Source organism: Hydra vulgaris, chromosome 11 (genome assembly GCF_038396675.1).
Source record: "Hydra vulgaris chromosome 11, alternate assembly HydraT2T_AEP".
Lineage (NCBI taxonomy): Eukaryota > Metazoa > Cnidaria > Hydrozoa > Anthoathecata > Hydridae > Hydra > Hydra vulgaris.
The window spans coordinates 12,580,081-12,597,283 of NC_088930.1; the positions used below are offsets into that span (position 1 = coordinate 12,580,081).

The 17,203-nt window shown below is 28.1% G+C and overlaps 1 protein-coding gene across 1 annotated transcript; it reads right to left on the reverse strand.

The window, feature by feature from the left end:
• Positions 1-8,719: 8,719 nt before the first annotated feature.
• On the reverse strand, positions 8,720-9,438 carry LOC136086854 (uncharacterized). The gene is made up of 2 exons (XM_065809348.1): positions 9,236-9,438; positions 8,720-9,182 (listed from the first exon to the last, which is right to left on the reverse strand). The coding sequence occupies exons 1-2, from the start codon at positions 9,436-9,438 to the stop codon at positions 8,720-8,722; spliced, it is 666 nt and encodes a 221-aa protein (XP_065665420.1).
• Between the last annotated feature and the right edge of the window lie 7,765 nt (positions 9,439-17,203).

Below are 17,203 nucleotides of genomic sequence, written 5' to 3' on the forward strand. Positions count from 1 at the left end.
TGGGTGTTTAATAAATATATATAAATAAAATAAAGCTATTTAATTCTAAACGGATTAAATGTCGATAAAAATTAAATTATATGCTTTAAATTGTCAACCCCATTTCAAATGAATTTCTTTAATAATGAATTTTTATTTTTAAAAGTAGTCTACTTATGTTGTATTTTACTTTAAAGAAGTATTTAAAAAAAAAAAAGTTTGCCTTGAAAAAAAAATAAATTTTCCTCAGTTATTCAATATTTCTTCTGTTTTAGCATGCTGTTTAAAAAATGGATTTCTCAAAAAGTAAACATCCATTTTTAATGCCCTTTGGTATTTCAGCTACAAATAGGTTAACTTAGGTACCCGAACAGTTTTATTCATTTTACTGGTATATTTCCAAAGTTATAGACATTTCCATAATAGTTTCTAATTTTACCAGGCAGGTCTTGTTGCGTGATAATAAAAATTAAAACTTATAATCAAGCAAAAACATTAATTTCGCTACTAGTCCTCTTTCAATGTATTTTGAACAAACTGGAAAAATTTCAAAGAAAAAGAATAAACCTTTGTGGAGATATCCTTTTTTACTTTATCAGATTTGCTATAAATCTAATATGTAGATAATCGAAAAACAAATATAAAATTACAAATAAAATGCTACAGATTTATAAATATGAACTGGTTCTACTTTTGCTTGTTTATTCAAAAACCATTTTTTCTCTTAGCTTCTGGCTTCTTACTTTGCTTTTGTTGGTTGACAAATACTTTGCTTTTGATATATGCAACATATCGTCAAATATTGTTTACTCCTTGAAAACCATCATTGAATGGATTAATAGAAGAAATCGATAATAAATTTAACCAGTATGTATATATATATATATATATATATATATATATATATATATATATATATATATATATATATATATATATATATATATATATATGTATATATATATATATATATATATATATATATATATATATATATATATATATATATATATATATATATATATATATATATATATATATATATATATATATATATATATATATATATATATATATATCCTTAGGACGTCGTTTCCAAATAACATCATTCAAGCTTTCATTACCCTTCTGTATTTTACAGCAAAGACACTTTTTTAGAAAATCTTGATTAAATATATCTCTGAAAATTTCACAACTTTGTGAATGACTAATGAAATGCTTAATTTTGTTTTGTGTTTAAATAAGTTTGTTAGTTTAAGAATGTCACAAACAGTATTTGATGTTGGACAAAACTTGGTGGCATATTTATAAATGCTGTTAGTACGAAGAAAAAGTCCGAAGAGATTTATAACATTTTCCATGTTCTCTAAAAGCCACAATAGCATTAGAATTTACAGCCGCAACAGGTTTTCCAGGAGAGATTAAAAATGGTTTAAGGCTTGACAGAGATGTATCAAACTTTGTTAAGAACTTACACATATGACATGATAATTGTAACTCATACGAGAACCCTTTTTTTTTGTTAATTGTCTTTTTGTAGTAACTTTCCACCATTCAATGAACAACATTCACTACATTTACAACCATTAAACATTGTCTTTACAAATTTAAAGTTTATAGTTTTTATAGTTTATAGTTTATTGTAATTATCCTCTGTAATTTACCCTTTAAGTTTTTTTTCTACACTATGAAACTCAGCATTATCTTACAATTTTTTTGACTTGCACTTCCTTTTTTGTTTAAAACAGAGGTTTGATTAAAACTGTTTATACTTTAATTGGTAACATATTGGTTTCCTCTAAATACTTTTTTATATATATATATATATATATTTGGTAAATCTTAGCGTTTTTAACAAATTTTTTTTACTTTTATATAAATGTATCATGGATAAATTAACATATAACTTGAAAAATTTACACTTCTGTGTTTATACTTTACACACCACAATACAGTATTATACATATCAAACTTTCGCGGCAAGGAGTTCAAAATGAGGCAAAAAGTTGTCAAAAAGTCATTTAAAACTTAACAGTGTTTATTTTATGTACAATGACTAAATGTATATTATTTTTTGAGGTGATAATTATTAAGTTTTCTTAAAAAAAAAGTTGCTATGGGCGTTATTAGGTAAATAAAATCTACCCTAATCGTTCCTAAGATGAATTAGACCAATTTATGTATAAATTTGACAAATGTAAGTACTCTAATTTTGTTCTACAATGATTGAAATAAATGAAAATCACTTTTTATAAAATCTCGAAAAATTTTTTTTAAATACGTTTGAATTGGGGTTGACTACCTTAAAGACGAAATCCCATTGTAATTATAAAACTATATTTTTATAATGTTTGTAGTTTGTTATAAAAAAATAATAACCTTAAATAATGATAACAACAATAATAACAATTATAATAAACTCCAACTCACTGGCTAAAAACTATATAAAGAATAAAACAATAGAAATTGTATAGTAATTGATCAAAACTTATAAAATTTAGAATAAATGAGAATATATATGTACAAATCTTTTTATTCTTCATTAAAAATGTTTTTAAAAAAAAAAGAACGTTATTTACAGCATTAGTTCATATACCAAATATATCTTGCATGGTTATATTGAATTATAAAACTCATTTCATAACTGTTCTATAGGGGTAATAAATTTTGGGAGTTTCAATAAATCTTTTCATAACCTCGTCTAATGGTTTTCCAGTTCGTAAAGTTTCCTCAAGAAACTCAATGTAACGATGAGCGGCTCTTATCAGCACAAGTTTAGTGGGTTTTTTTTCCTTCATACCAGGTATTCAATTTTTTAAAGATTCCATCGCGGAATCTTTAAAAAATCGAATACCTGGTATGAAGGAAATACCTTTTAACGGTTGAATAAAGTAAAGCAATTCCTTTTTTTATTCACGCAATCCATTGAGTTAAATGTGTTAAAGAGATAACATAGATTTATAATAAAATATTACGCCAAACATACTTTCTTACGTCATAAAGACAAACAACACCTGTCTTAAGCATTTTTAAGCAAACAGTTTAATGATTAACTAATTAAAAGACCATTTTAATTTTATTAAAACGTTCTTTCAATTAGTTGGTTTAACGGTTGAATAAAATAAAGTAATTGCTTTTTTATTCACGCAATCCATTGAGTTAAACGTGTTAAAGAGATAACATAGAGATTGTGGATAGACCGGTCATTTAAGAAACAAAACAATTAAGAAAACTCTATCCTCCATTACGGATTCAAAAGTTTCAGTGTGCGTTTTTTTCCGTAAAAATAATAAAGTTTTTTAAAATAAATTATTTTTTAAATAAATTTTAAACCTTTAAAATTTTTGCGCGTATGGGCGGGTTAAATGTGACGCACGCGTACAAAGAATTTTTTCTTAAGTTTTAGAATCTTCAAGACAAACACATTATCTTTAACCTTGATATTTTTGCCGTGTGCCTAAGCCTAGAATTTCTTATCTGTTTATTTAAACTCTCCAATGCATCTTCCGAATATACCCCAATTGGCAAAGGTAATTTATGTGATATAGAAGAACTATGCAGTAGCAGTTTATGTACAGTAGGAAGCATAACTACCAGTCGTACAAACTCACTATACGTTTAGCTGTTTTAGTGCAGTATAAATCTAATTCATTGATATTAATAGGATATCCACAAGATACGGTTTTGAGAATATTATGCAATCTTTCAATTATATCATAATCAACTTTAGTAATTTCAGAAAAAACTTCACTATTTTTAAATGCTCTTCTGGAAGTATTTCCTTCATTGGTATTTCCAGACCCAGTTTTAGGCATGTCATCATATAGGCTTAACCGTATTCTGAAGAGTACTTGAATTTCCTTTTTTTAAGTCTACAGATAATTTTTCCTCATTTGTTTTTGGCTTATACTTTTTAATTTCAATTTTATAACTCAATTGAAGAATAAATTCCAAGCATTTTATCCAGCAATGCAAAGCTGAAATTCCGAGCCCCAAAACTGATTCAATCTCAGTTTTTGCTTTTAATTAATCAATATTGTTCATTTCGTTGGGTTTAGCATTGCACACATTGCAAGATTGAGTGGATTTTGTCTCTGTAAGCGCGTTAACTACTTTATTATCAAACATTGTAAGATCAACTCTATAGCTGATATTAAAGGTCACCTTTCTTCCTGCAGTATCAAAAACTTTACGAAACGTCTTTAAGGTATTTATTTGATTTTTTAGATCTGATTCTTCTTGTCTGGATAAAATTGGGCTCTCTTTTTTATATTGCAGATAAAGAGGTCTACAAAAGTGACAACTTGAAGGATTTCCATTTTTCCAAATTTCGCCATATAAAAAGCAATAGAGCCAAAAAAGCTGTACTTAAAAATTTTCTTCACTTTTAAGTTCTATACTTGTTTTAGCTGTCTCGTATTTCTGTTTATAAATACTTTGGCTTGATGCTCCATCAAAACCGATCTTTCCATATAAAACTCCAAATATTTCGTTACCTTGACCACATTTAGGCATATCAATCATTTCAGTTATTCTACTCACAGTGTGATCCAACATTCTTTGAAGAGTACACTTTGCAGAAAGTTTAAAAAAGTGTATATTCTCAGGATAGCATTTCAATTTTTCCTCGAAAATATCGTGCAAGGTAGGATAAATATGTACAATGAGTACAAGAGCTGAGTTTTTGATCATTTGATATTGTTTATCGTTGAGATCAGTGTTCATTTTTAACGCAAGAGCTTCCTCTATACTCATATTAATGGGAAAGGTTTTATCCAAAGTTTCATCAACTTTTTCTATTTCTAAAATATTAGAAATATTGTTTTTTAAAATAGAAGCTTTTTTTTTTTCTCCAGCGGCATTTGCACTTTTTTCAGAAGCCTAAAATTGAGCTTCTTGATGTTCAGTGGCTAGTTCTATTTTTTTTTCTTTTTGCTTTGCTCTCCAAGAACACTCCATTGTTTATGGGGCCTTCCAGAACCAAAATGGCTGTTTTTATTGTTCGTAAGATTTTTTTGAAGCCAACGATTTTCTTTTTGTATAAATGTATCATAATTTCGTCCACATTGTTTTAGTTTTTTCTTCACCTTTGAAATAAATATAACTAAAGCAACCTTTACTTTATTTAAGTTTTCTTTGCAAATTTCTTCAGTATTTTTAATTTCATTAAGTAAATCCTTCCATAATCTTAATTTATCCACTCCTAATTCACGTATATTTGGGATATGATCTAATTTTTTCATTGTTAATATTTTTAAGAACCATCAATACAATAAAACTTATATATCAGAAATATTTTAAATTACATTATATATTTTTTTACTTTACACTGTTTAAAATTTTATTTTGTTATGGCTTTTCAAGGCCGTAGACAACTTTTTTTGATGTTTGAGCTAAGCAACTTAAAACCCCAAAACGTTAGCCCCCTCCCCCTCCCAGCCCAAAATAGTAGGGCAACGAGTCAAATTTGAATTTTTTTTTCAATATCAAACTTAATTTATATTCATCGACGAATTTGAAATTTGATTCAATAATCTCTTGATGTTCGGCTTTTATGATCTTATAAAGTTTACACCCCTTCAAATTGAGGGGGCTGTAAACTTTATAAAGTCTTAAAAACCGATCGACACGAGGTTATTGAATCAAATTTAAAATTTGTCGATGAAAATAAATTAAGTTTAAGATTGGAAAAAAAAATTCAAATTTGACTTTATGCCCTCTTATTTGAGGCTGGAGGGCTAACGTTTTGGGGTTTTTGTTGTTTCCAGTCTCAAATTTCCGCAATTTCTTGAATAGCATCCTCATTCCTCATATATATGAACATACTCAAATATGGAGTTTTCTTCATGCTTCAAAGTTGCTTAGCTCAAACCTCAAAAAAATTGTCAACGGCCTTGCTTTAACAATTGTCACATTGTTACATCCTGTTAAAATACTACAGCGGTGGCCAAAAATTAAAGACCACTCATTTTTTTTTTAAATTTATTTTTAACCTTAGTATAACTTTATTTTGGAAAAAGGTATCAAAAAAAAAAAACATTTTTAGAAAGAATTTTTATTGTATTTTATATTGTATTTTATAAAATTTTTATTGTATTTTATAAAAGAATTTATAATTTTTTAACAAAACAATGTTAAAAATTAAAAAACTGACTAGTAAAAAATATAAATGGTAAAAAAAATTGGACAAAATTTTAAGACCAGTTTCAAAAATATTTCAAAAAGCAATAAAAAAATAATTTAGAAACGTGTTGTTCCTCCATTTGTTTTCAAGCACTCATGTACTCGTTCTGGCATTGAATTCATTAAAGTTTTGATTACTTCATCAGGCACATTTTTCAAATGATGAGAGATAGAAGATTTCAAACCTTCCAAATTGTAAAGCTGTTCTTTACTAAGCTTGTGATCAAGCCACGACCATAAATTCTCTATTGGATTCAAGTCTGGACTATTGGCAGGCCATGGAAGCATTTGAATTTTATTAGAATTGAACCAATCGCTAACAACATGCGCTTTATGACACGGCGCATTATTTTGCTATAAAATAAATCCATCTTGCAACTGCCATAAATCAATGCTTTCCAAAATTTCGATGTACCTTTCTTTGTTGAGTCTACTATCGAATAAATGAAAAATGCCAACTCCACAGGCACTCATACAGGCCCAAATGCCTATTGAACCACTGCCTTGTTTTGTTCGTTTCAAAATTCATCGAACAGGGTTAGGGTCAGGGTTAACCCTAACCCTAACCCTGCCTTGTTTTGTTCGTTTCAAAATTCATCGAACCGTTCGCTTGGAAGTCTACGCAACATTACGCGACCTTTTCTGTTGTCTACCTCAACGTTCATTTCATCACTATAGACCACACGGCTTTACTGATCTGTTGACCAATTTTTATGCAGTTTGCACCACTCTTTCCTGGCAAATTTTTTTTTTTTATTTAAGCGTGGTTTTTTTGCAGCAGCACGCCATAAATAATTTAAATTGTGGAGGACCCTTTGCACAGTTCTAGGACTTGCTTTCGGACCATTTGACAGTGTTCATTTCGTAGACAAGTCTGTAGATGATGCTTGTGTGTTTTCTTTCATTAATCTCACTAACGAGCGAACATCACGGTCATTTAAAATTTTATTGCGTCCAGTCCTATGACGATCATTAATTGACCGGGTCTCTTTGATTCGTTGAATTATGTTAATAATGCAAGAGTGAGACCTTCCGAGCTTTTCTGCTATTTGTCTGATGCTATAGCCTTCTTCTTTTAATACAAGAGCCGCGTATCTGTCTTTTTCTTCGATCTTTGCACGTATTTTTGCAATATTTTTATATCCTTATTGCAATTCAAAAAATAAATGTTTATTTGATATCGAAACTCAGGTTTCGACGTTTTATTTTATAGCCAACGTAATAAGCAATTAAGACAGTTTAAAAAATAATGGGTTATTATTTTTAATAAGTGCAAATTAAAGATTTGAAAGTGGTCGTTAAATTTTGTCCAATTTATTTAAAGAAGATTTATAAGTAGGGGAGATGGGGGCGCATTGATCGCCGTAGCAGTGTTTTGAAAATTGCGCAGAACCTGAAAGAGATGTAAAAACTTATTAACTACGAAACACATGTAGAACTATCTGGCTTTTGGAATATATAAATATTTTGATTTAAAAAAATGATAAACATGAATAATTTTAACTTTTAAACAACCCTCTCAAAAGATCAATGTACCCCAAACTATGGGGTACTATTATTTCCGACTTGGGGCACATTGATCTTATATGCCTAATATTATCTAAACGTTTAACACTTCTATAACTAAATCTTGTAAATAATTTAGTCAAAGGGTAATATTGTATAACATATAATACATCTAAATTTTTTAATTATTTTTAAATATAGCAGTTAAACCCACTAGTCTAATTTTTAATTAAAAAATGTATAAATCACAGCAGTTATAAGCTACCCGCTTTATATACGTTTAAAACTTTACAACAAATTGAAGTTTATAAGAACTGAAATATAAAGACTGAAATAAGAACACAACTTTTAAGTTTACAAAACTTGTTAAAAGTACAATATTTTGATTAAGAATATTTCATCATTTGTGAAAGTCAAGTTGTGAAGCAGCTTTTGGTTTACATTGTTTTTTATTCCTAAGCAAGTAATTCTTAGTTTCTTTCTTATCTTTTGTGGAGACTTTTTGTTGATTTTTGGTTTGCTTCAAAATTTTCTTTTCTTTTGACAAACGAATTTCATTTCTGACAGGAGTATCAGTCAAGATCCTTGTTTTTAACTGCCTATTTTTAACATTTTTTTCTTCTGGCAGATGCTTTTGGGTAAGGTTTTAAAACCTCAGATGAGATTATAGAAGCAACACTTGTTGACACTTTGTTTAAAATACTTGTTTCAATATTTACTATAGTTATTTCAGACTCTATGTGATTAACATGTGCTGGTATCATTTCAGATTCCATGTTGTTGACAGGAGTGATAGTAACTGTATCTGGAGCAGCTCTATCTGTAACTGATGATGGTAAATATTCGTCATCTTTGAAAATTTCAGAACTGAATGGCTCAATGCCAGCTACTCTAAATCCTGTCTGTATATTAGATGGTGAGAAAGCTTTTGTATACGGTTCTCGAACTATTGAAACAATATCATAAATGGTCATTGGTCTTGGGTTTGAAACCATCCAATTATCACATGCAGAATTATAAAACCTTTTCAATGGTCCAAAAACAGTTCTATCTAATGGCTGCAATGGGGAGGAAAACTTATCATTGTAATTCCGTGTTGAATTGCAAGCTCCAAGCCTTTAACAGAAATATGACTTTCATGACTGTCGAGAAGTAACAAAACTGGAGATTCCTGAGAACAGTTTGAATATTTAACAAAATGTTTAATCCATTCTATGAAAATTTCTGAGTTCATCCAACCAGAAGGATTTGCAAATCCCACACATCCAGGAGGTCCTTCCTTAATCATGTAATCATGAAACTTTACCCTAGGAAAAATAAATAATGGAGGAATGGAATTTCCAATAGCATTAGAGGCACAACATGCAGTTACCAATGTTCCTCGTTCTGCAGATGTGATTCTTCCAACTTGTTTGCTTCCTCTACCAGCTAAAACCTTTACCGGCTTTTGAACGGTTGTTAAACCAGTTTCATCAACATTATATATACAGTTAGGATTATATTTATATCGATTTCTTACCGTTTTAAGATTTTGAAAAAACTCTCTTACAGTGTGTTTGTTAAATACTGTTGATCCAAATGAAGCTTGAAAGCTTCATTTGGATTAAGCCTCTTTTTACGACAATATCTTTTTAAAGTCATTCTATCTATGTTAAACTGACGTGCTACAACATTCAGCTGTGTTCCTTCTAAAACTTTATTAACAGCTACTTTCATTGTTTCACTTGGTATAGCAACTTTATTTGTTTTTTTAATTCTATTTCTAACCATTTTAAGATCTGTGAAAAAATATATCAATAAAAACATATGTTTTTAATAAATGCTAATATTTAACATAATAATATTATGTTAAATATTTTTTAATTATTATGTTAAATATTATTCTTTTGATATTATAAAATAATAGTATTATTATTACTAGCTTATAACATAAGTAGATTTAAAAAATGAAATGCTAAAAGCTATTGTTTGTTTATATATAGTTTTTTTTTAAATTATAAATACAATTCCATTCGTTTAACTGTATTGCTTATAAACAAAAACATGGGGCACTTCGTCTTCTATGGGGCACTTTGATCTTCCGATCAATGGGCCCCGCATAGTCAAAGATCAATGTACCCCAATAGGTATAGGTAACATATTGATAGCAATATCTACTGTATAAATTGCAGCCAAATAAAAATTATATATTATATTATACACCTAACACTTACAAATTTAAAATAAAATTGTTGTTAACCCATACAGACATCTAAATAAAAATATATTTGAATTATAGTACGATTTAAAAAAATCACTTTTTATGACGAAAAACAATATTTTCTTTATTTTTTTTGACGCTGATAACCTTATGAAAAAATATTACGAATAATCAATTAGGGAAGCATAATGGTTAATTAAATTGCAACCTCACTTCTAGTAAGGCAAAAAGGAACGAGTAAAAGCCAAAAGATCATACTGCCCCGGCGATCAATGCGCCCCCATCTCCCCTACTCATCACTTTTTTAATAAGTTAAACGCTATTTAATTAGAATTAGATTAAAAAAATTATACCACTTTAATCCGTATGTTTTAATTAACAAGATATTAAAAAAAATGTAATATGTCAATTAGAATCTTCTTAATTTTAATTTAAAGATTAAGAAACCAACTAAAAAAATGAGTGGTCTTTAATTTTTGGCCACCGCTGTATATTACTAAGTTAACTTTATATTACAGGAAATAATAAAGTTGTTCAGTTAAGCTTTTTCAAACATGTTGTACTTATTGAATAATAAATCGTTCTTTAAAATTGTCAATAAATATTTTATCAAACTTTTAAATAGTATATAATGACAAAAGCACGTTTTTTAAAACTATATTTAATACTTATGATTTAAAAACTATATTAGAGCAAGTAATACAAGTAAAAAATTAAAATTTAAGTTTCCCGCCATTTTCATTTGTTTTGATTATAACAAAATACTTTCAAAAATGACGGAAAGCAAGGTTTTTAAGTGTTTAACAAAAATTTGTATTTGTTTTATAACTTCCAATACCGCAGGAGACCGCAGTAATCACTTTATATTTTCAAAGTAGAAATGTTAATTAACTAGAAAAAAATATATATTTTTGGAACTCGGTGGAACATTTTTTTAACTGATATATAACCAAAAAAATACATTTACTTACTGCTTTTTTTTCAAAATGTCTTTAAACTTAAACAAAAAAATCAGACTTTTTTTTTCTTATTAGTAAATTTGAAATATATAGAGCCAAAAGATTATCTTCAAAATAAATATACACTTTTATTAAAATTAAAAGTACTCTTTTTTAGTTAAATAAAAATCTCACATTTTTCAGATTTTTTTGAAAATAATAACAAATTTTTTCACTTCTTTTTACTATAAAATACAAAATAAAAGTTTTACTAAAAAATTTTTTATACTTTTGAAATAAAAAATATTGCAATTTAATATTATTTAAAAAAGGCCACTTAATTTAGAGAAAAGTTGTGTGGGGTTTATTACCATTTTGTTGTTGTTTTGACACTGTGCGTCGGTGCGATATATGTGTGGGTATAATGCTTAAACCAATAAAAACCACACTACGTAAGAACGAAAGCCGCACAATATATTTTTTGGAAAGCTTTACGTGGGAAAAACAATTACAAACAAGTTATAATAATTGATTTGATTATATATATATTATTATTCACGGATAAAAACACTTACTGAAACTTTTTAGTTTCTGTGTTACAAGAAATTTTATACTGATGGAGGTTTTAACATTTTCCAAAAATATAAAAACGTTTTAATGCGTTACTATGGAAACTATTTATGGTGAGAAGACAATTATGGTTTGGAAAGATAAATTAGGGATTAGCACCAAGGCATGTTATATAGAGAAAAAGAAGATCTTTTCAATTTATGTGACGAAGATAAAATTTCAATTGTTAAAGATGTAAAAACAAAAATGTGTATTTGTTAGAAGAAAAAAAACAAAATCATCACGATCAAGAGCTGCCAATATATTGTTCTGATATTACTAATATGAAGCAAAAAATAATAATTTATAACCCAAAAAACAATTCAATGGTGTTAAGAGTTTGCAGAAGCTGCCATGGCATATCTGCTAATACAGATAAATTTAATATTGTTAAAGGACGCAGTGAATGTAATTTTATGAATTCCAGTTGTCCAGAAAGTCAATCATGCAATAATTACAGTGAATTAAAAACGGAAAACATTAATGATATCAAAAAAGAATACGACAATATCTTAGAAAATTTACAAAGAAATCATCTGAACTTAATTGTAGTTGCATTGATTCGTTTAAAACAAGCTGTGAAACAACGTCTCAGAGTTCATATAAAAATATCTACCAAATATGTTTGAGTGATGATAATGAGTTGATTGCGCCATGTAATTGCTCTGGATCAGCACGATATGTTCATGCCCAATGTTTAATCACGTGGCTGATTAAACAATGGCTAGGAACATATCGTGCTGAAACACGATATGCTCATGCCCAATGAAAAATAACATGAAAAAAAACTTTATTTTTTAAAGTTTTTTTCAGCAACGTGATGAAACTTGCTTGGGTGATGTTAAGATAAGAAAAATAAATCGCCTTTGATTTTGCCGTTTAGAAGATACCCGAAGATCCTCCTGTATCATTAATATGGTTCTCAGTATTTTTTTTTTCTGTTTGTTTCTTAATTTTTATTCAATTTATCTTAACTTATCCTAAAATTGCAAATCTACTATGTGTCTAGTTTTGTATGTTTTAGATGGATTTGACATTCCATTTAACGCTGGATTTTTATATTTTTTCAAATGTCGTCATTATTGGAAGAAATGGTGTGCTTTAAACCAAGACTGGTATATAGACGATTTAAAAGATGATGTCGATGAAGATGTCGATGATCATCCAGTGTAATAGATGTAAAGAACTTATTTTAGTAAATATTGCCTTAATATAACTTTTCTAATTTAATCTTTAGTTCTTTAACTTTGCGTTTGTAATTTATTAAAGTAATATACCTCTTTGTTGTTTGTTGCGTTTTATTATTTTCTTTTTAAATTATTTTTCTATAAAAAAACAAAAATATTATTATTTAAATACTGCTTGTCTATAATGACCTGAAAATATAGGCTGGTATATATATATATATACAAGCCTATATTATCAGGTCATTATTCTAAAATTAATAAACAATTACTAATTGCTCATTTTAAAGTCTAATGCAATAAGAAGGACGGGTGGATAAAAAAAAACAATTCCTTTTACGTTTTTGGAGTAATTGTTCAGCTTTACGTGAATAGAAATTTGAGCATAAATCGCTCAAAATTTTATTCACGTAAAGTTAAGCAATTTACTCCGAAAAAGCTGAGTAATTGCTTAGCCTTACGTGAACAAAAATTTGTGCAAATTCCGTGAAGTTTTATTCTCGTAAAACTGACCATTTACTGAGTAAAAGCAATTGCTTTTTTTTATTAACCAGGCCTATTTAGTCTAATTGCACATATTAACTCATTCAACGCCGCGAGCCGCTGTCACCGGCTTTTGCTTTTAATAAAAGGCAAGCCGGTAGTAACGGCTTTTAGAAAAACAATCATTAAAACCATTTTTTGATTCAAGAAAGGTAAACATTTCCACTGATTCGTGCTTATGTTTAATAAATAACCTAATTTGATTAGTTTTACCTTTAAAGAAGCTTTGTTTTCAAAATTTATTGATTTTTTTCCAAGAATTTTTAAATGGCAAGTTCGACATTAAAAAAAAGTTATCCAATTCAAAACCGAATGATAAATGAGGTTGCTGTCAAAAATATTAAAAACAAGACAGACACTAATAAAATATTATATCCTCAATTATAACTTGTGAAAGAGTTAAATGTAACCTACCAAATAATACAAGGATCTCTTTATACTTAAACTATAGAGAATGCGCAATAATTAAAATAAAACAATAATAATGTTGACACCAAATTAAGAAAATTAAAACTCAGCTACCCGCTTTGAATACCTCCCTTATATAACAGTTTATAGCAGACTGCAAAACAGCTGAAGAAATTTTAGAACTCTGCAAAAGCATCCCAAACAATTACGTCACCGTGACGTCACTGTCCTGGCTGACGGCGCACAGCGTTATTCAATGTTTTGGAAAATTCTATACATTTCTCTGCTACATAAATTATTGCACACGTCGGTGTCATGACTTATGTTATATACAGTATATATATAAACACAGTATATAATATATATATATATATATATATATATATATATATATATATATATATATATATATATATATATATATATATATATATGATATATATATATATATATATATATATATATATATATATATATATATATATATATATATATATATATATATATATATATATATATATATATATATACATTTATATATATATATATATATATATATATATATATATATATATATATATATATATATATATATATATATATTGTTAATACATTTACATAAAATGCTAAAATGCCTACATAAATAACATTTTAAAGTGGTTTATGTGTGACCTTTTTCAATATTTTAATGGAATAAACGTCAATTTAGTCATTAATAGGCAAAAGTTTATTCATAGGTGGTACATTGTAATATTTGCGTTAATTTTTTTTATTTATGATTATTCAAAACTATTTACGTTTATGCCGACAATGTGTTATTTTTAAAGAGTTATTGTTATTGTAAAAAGCTATAAAACAGCATTAAAACAAACTGCAAAGTTGTTTTAAAAATATTAAGAGTTTGTACAGTGGGTGGCCATTGAAATAGAGCCATCGAGTTTTTTACACATTTTTGTTAAATTTTATCCATGATGTAAAAAAAAATAAAGGTTTACGGTAAAAAATAATTAAAAATTTAAAGAATAGTTGTTTATTATATAAATATAAAAACAAACGAATTTTTTTTTTATATATAAAAATTGTAATGTTATCAATATTTTTTAAATCCACCCTTTGCTGCTATAAAGCTTCTATTCTCCGTGGCATGCTGTCAATGCATTTCTGTGACAATTTTTTATGTGAGGTTTTCGATGCCAACCTTCAATTAGTTTTTCAATAAGCTGGTTTTTATTTGTCACCAGTTCTTTTAAAGAAAAACCTTCCGTTTTAATAGCTCCCACAGGTTTTCTATAGGATTAAGATCCGGGGAATTTCCTGACCAATCCAGCAGTGGAATTTTTTTCTCTCCTAGAAACTTTTTAAAGGATTTTGCCGTATGATATGGGGCAGAATCTTGCATAAATATAAATTCGCCATCTGGAAACCATTCCGAGACTTGAGGAATGAGCTTTTGCTCCAAAACGTCTTTGTATTGGTCCTGCCTCATTGTCCCTTGGACTATGTAAAGCCTACCCGTACTCTTACCACATATAACGGACATGACCATAATTGACAATGGATGTTTTACTGTCTCGATAATGCAGTCTGGATTAAATTTTTCACCCACCCTTCGTTGCACAAATGAGGCTTTGTCGTCCAAGATCTGAAACGTGGATTCATCAGAAAAGCACACCTGAACACAAATGTTTATAAAAATGTTAGTCTTTCATTAATCTAAAGAAAATCGAGAAATAAAGCAGAAAATGACAAGTTTAAGAAATAAATCCCTTTCTCCAATCATCTGTTGTCATATTGCGGTGTTTTATAGCCCATTTCAGTTTTTTATCCTTCATGGCAGGCGTTAATTTTGGTTTTTTCGCAGGACGGTAACACTTAAAGCCTAACTCATCTAAGCGTCTCCTGACTGTGCGATCAATAATATTAATTCCAGCATCTTTAATCAATGTTGTGATTATTTTTCTGGGTTTCTTTCTATTCTCAAAGCAAATATTTCTGATAATTTTTTTCAGACCTTGGCGTTGTAAGGCGTTTTCCTTTACAGTTTTTATGGAGTGTGGATATAGGGTTTTCGCCATTTTTTATTTTTGATGCTATTCTTTGCACAGTCTGCCTAGAAACGCCAATTCTTCTTGAAATTTCTCGTTGAGAACAGTTAGTGTTGCCTAAAAGTGACATTATTTCACTTTTTTTAAAAACATTCACATCTTTTTTTTTACCCATTGTCAGAAACTTTAAAAAATTTAATAGACAAATAAACACACCACAAAAATATGTAAAAGAAAATTAAAAAAGTTGAAATAATGTATATTTTTGGAAAAACTACTTTCAAAGAAATCTTTCACTTAATAAAACACTTAAAAAATAAAATTTTGAAAAATTTTTGGTTAAAAATAACGTTTGAAGAAAGATCCTTAACACACACACAACAAGCTTCAGCACTCTACAAATGGTAACTGAACACAATTTCACGGTTTTACTTGTCAAAACATTCAAAATGCAGTGTTGCTAGCAACAAAATAGTTTTGTCTACACAATAATTTGTAATAATGTCGTAAATAATTATGAAAAATTGTGAATTTTACGTTTGAAAGGTGAATTAATGCTGACAATATAACAAAAAACGTGATGGCCCTGTTTCAATGGCCACCCACTGTAATAATGTTAAACAACTTCGTGACGCAGTTTTATTGCTGTTTTATATTGTTTTATTGCTGTTTAACATTAAAACATAATACAAGTTTAAAATAAAACATGGTAAATAACACCTCAAAAATAAAATTTTGGACAAAATTTAAAAATTATTATCTTAAGAACTAATAAGTTTTAATATTTAATATTTCAACTGTTAATATGTTAGTATACGTAGTTTATAAATATATTAAAATAATTATTTCAAATACCATATTTATCAATATTATAAAGTTTTTTTGAAAGATGTTTTATTTGAGTGAGGAAAATTTCTTTATTCATCTTTGAATAACAATATCTAATTCTTGCTTCAAGTTCTTCCAAATTCTCAGCTCTCCAATTATTCTCGTACACTTGCTGTTTTAATCACCCCAAAAGTTTTCAATTGGTCTTGCTTCTGGAACGTTAGCTGGGTTTATATATTTGGGTACAACTTTGATTTTTTTCAATTTTAAAAAGTCGATGACCAACTTTGCGTAATGTGATCGAGCTAGATCAGGCCAGAAAATAAACTCATTGTCCTTTTTATAATATTCTGATACTAGAGGAAGAAACGTTTTTTCTAGTACCTCTTTATAAGTGTACTGGTTGATTGCACGCTTACTTTGATGAATATAAAGTGGGCTTATTCCACCGGGGCTGATGCAACAAGAAACTAAGAGCTTGTCCTCGTACTTTTTACACAAATTGTATCTTATTCGGTCAGAACATTGAGAAGGATCAGCGCCATAAAACCTATCATTACCAGCTAATGTGCTATTGTTTAAGGTAAAATAGCTTTCATCATCCATAACAAAATCCAAGTTTTTATAATTTTCGTACAATTTACGACATTTAAAACGCATAGCTTTCTTCTGCTGATGGCTACGATCTGGACGATTTGTTTTTTTGAAAGTTCGAATGTTAGTCATTGTTTTTAATACTTGTGAAATTAGAGTTTGACTACAGTTAAAATCTTGAGCTAC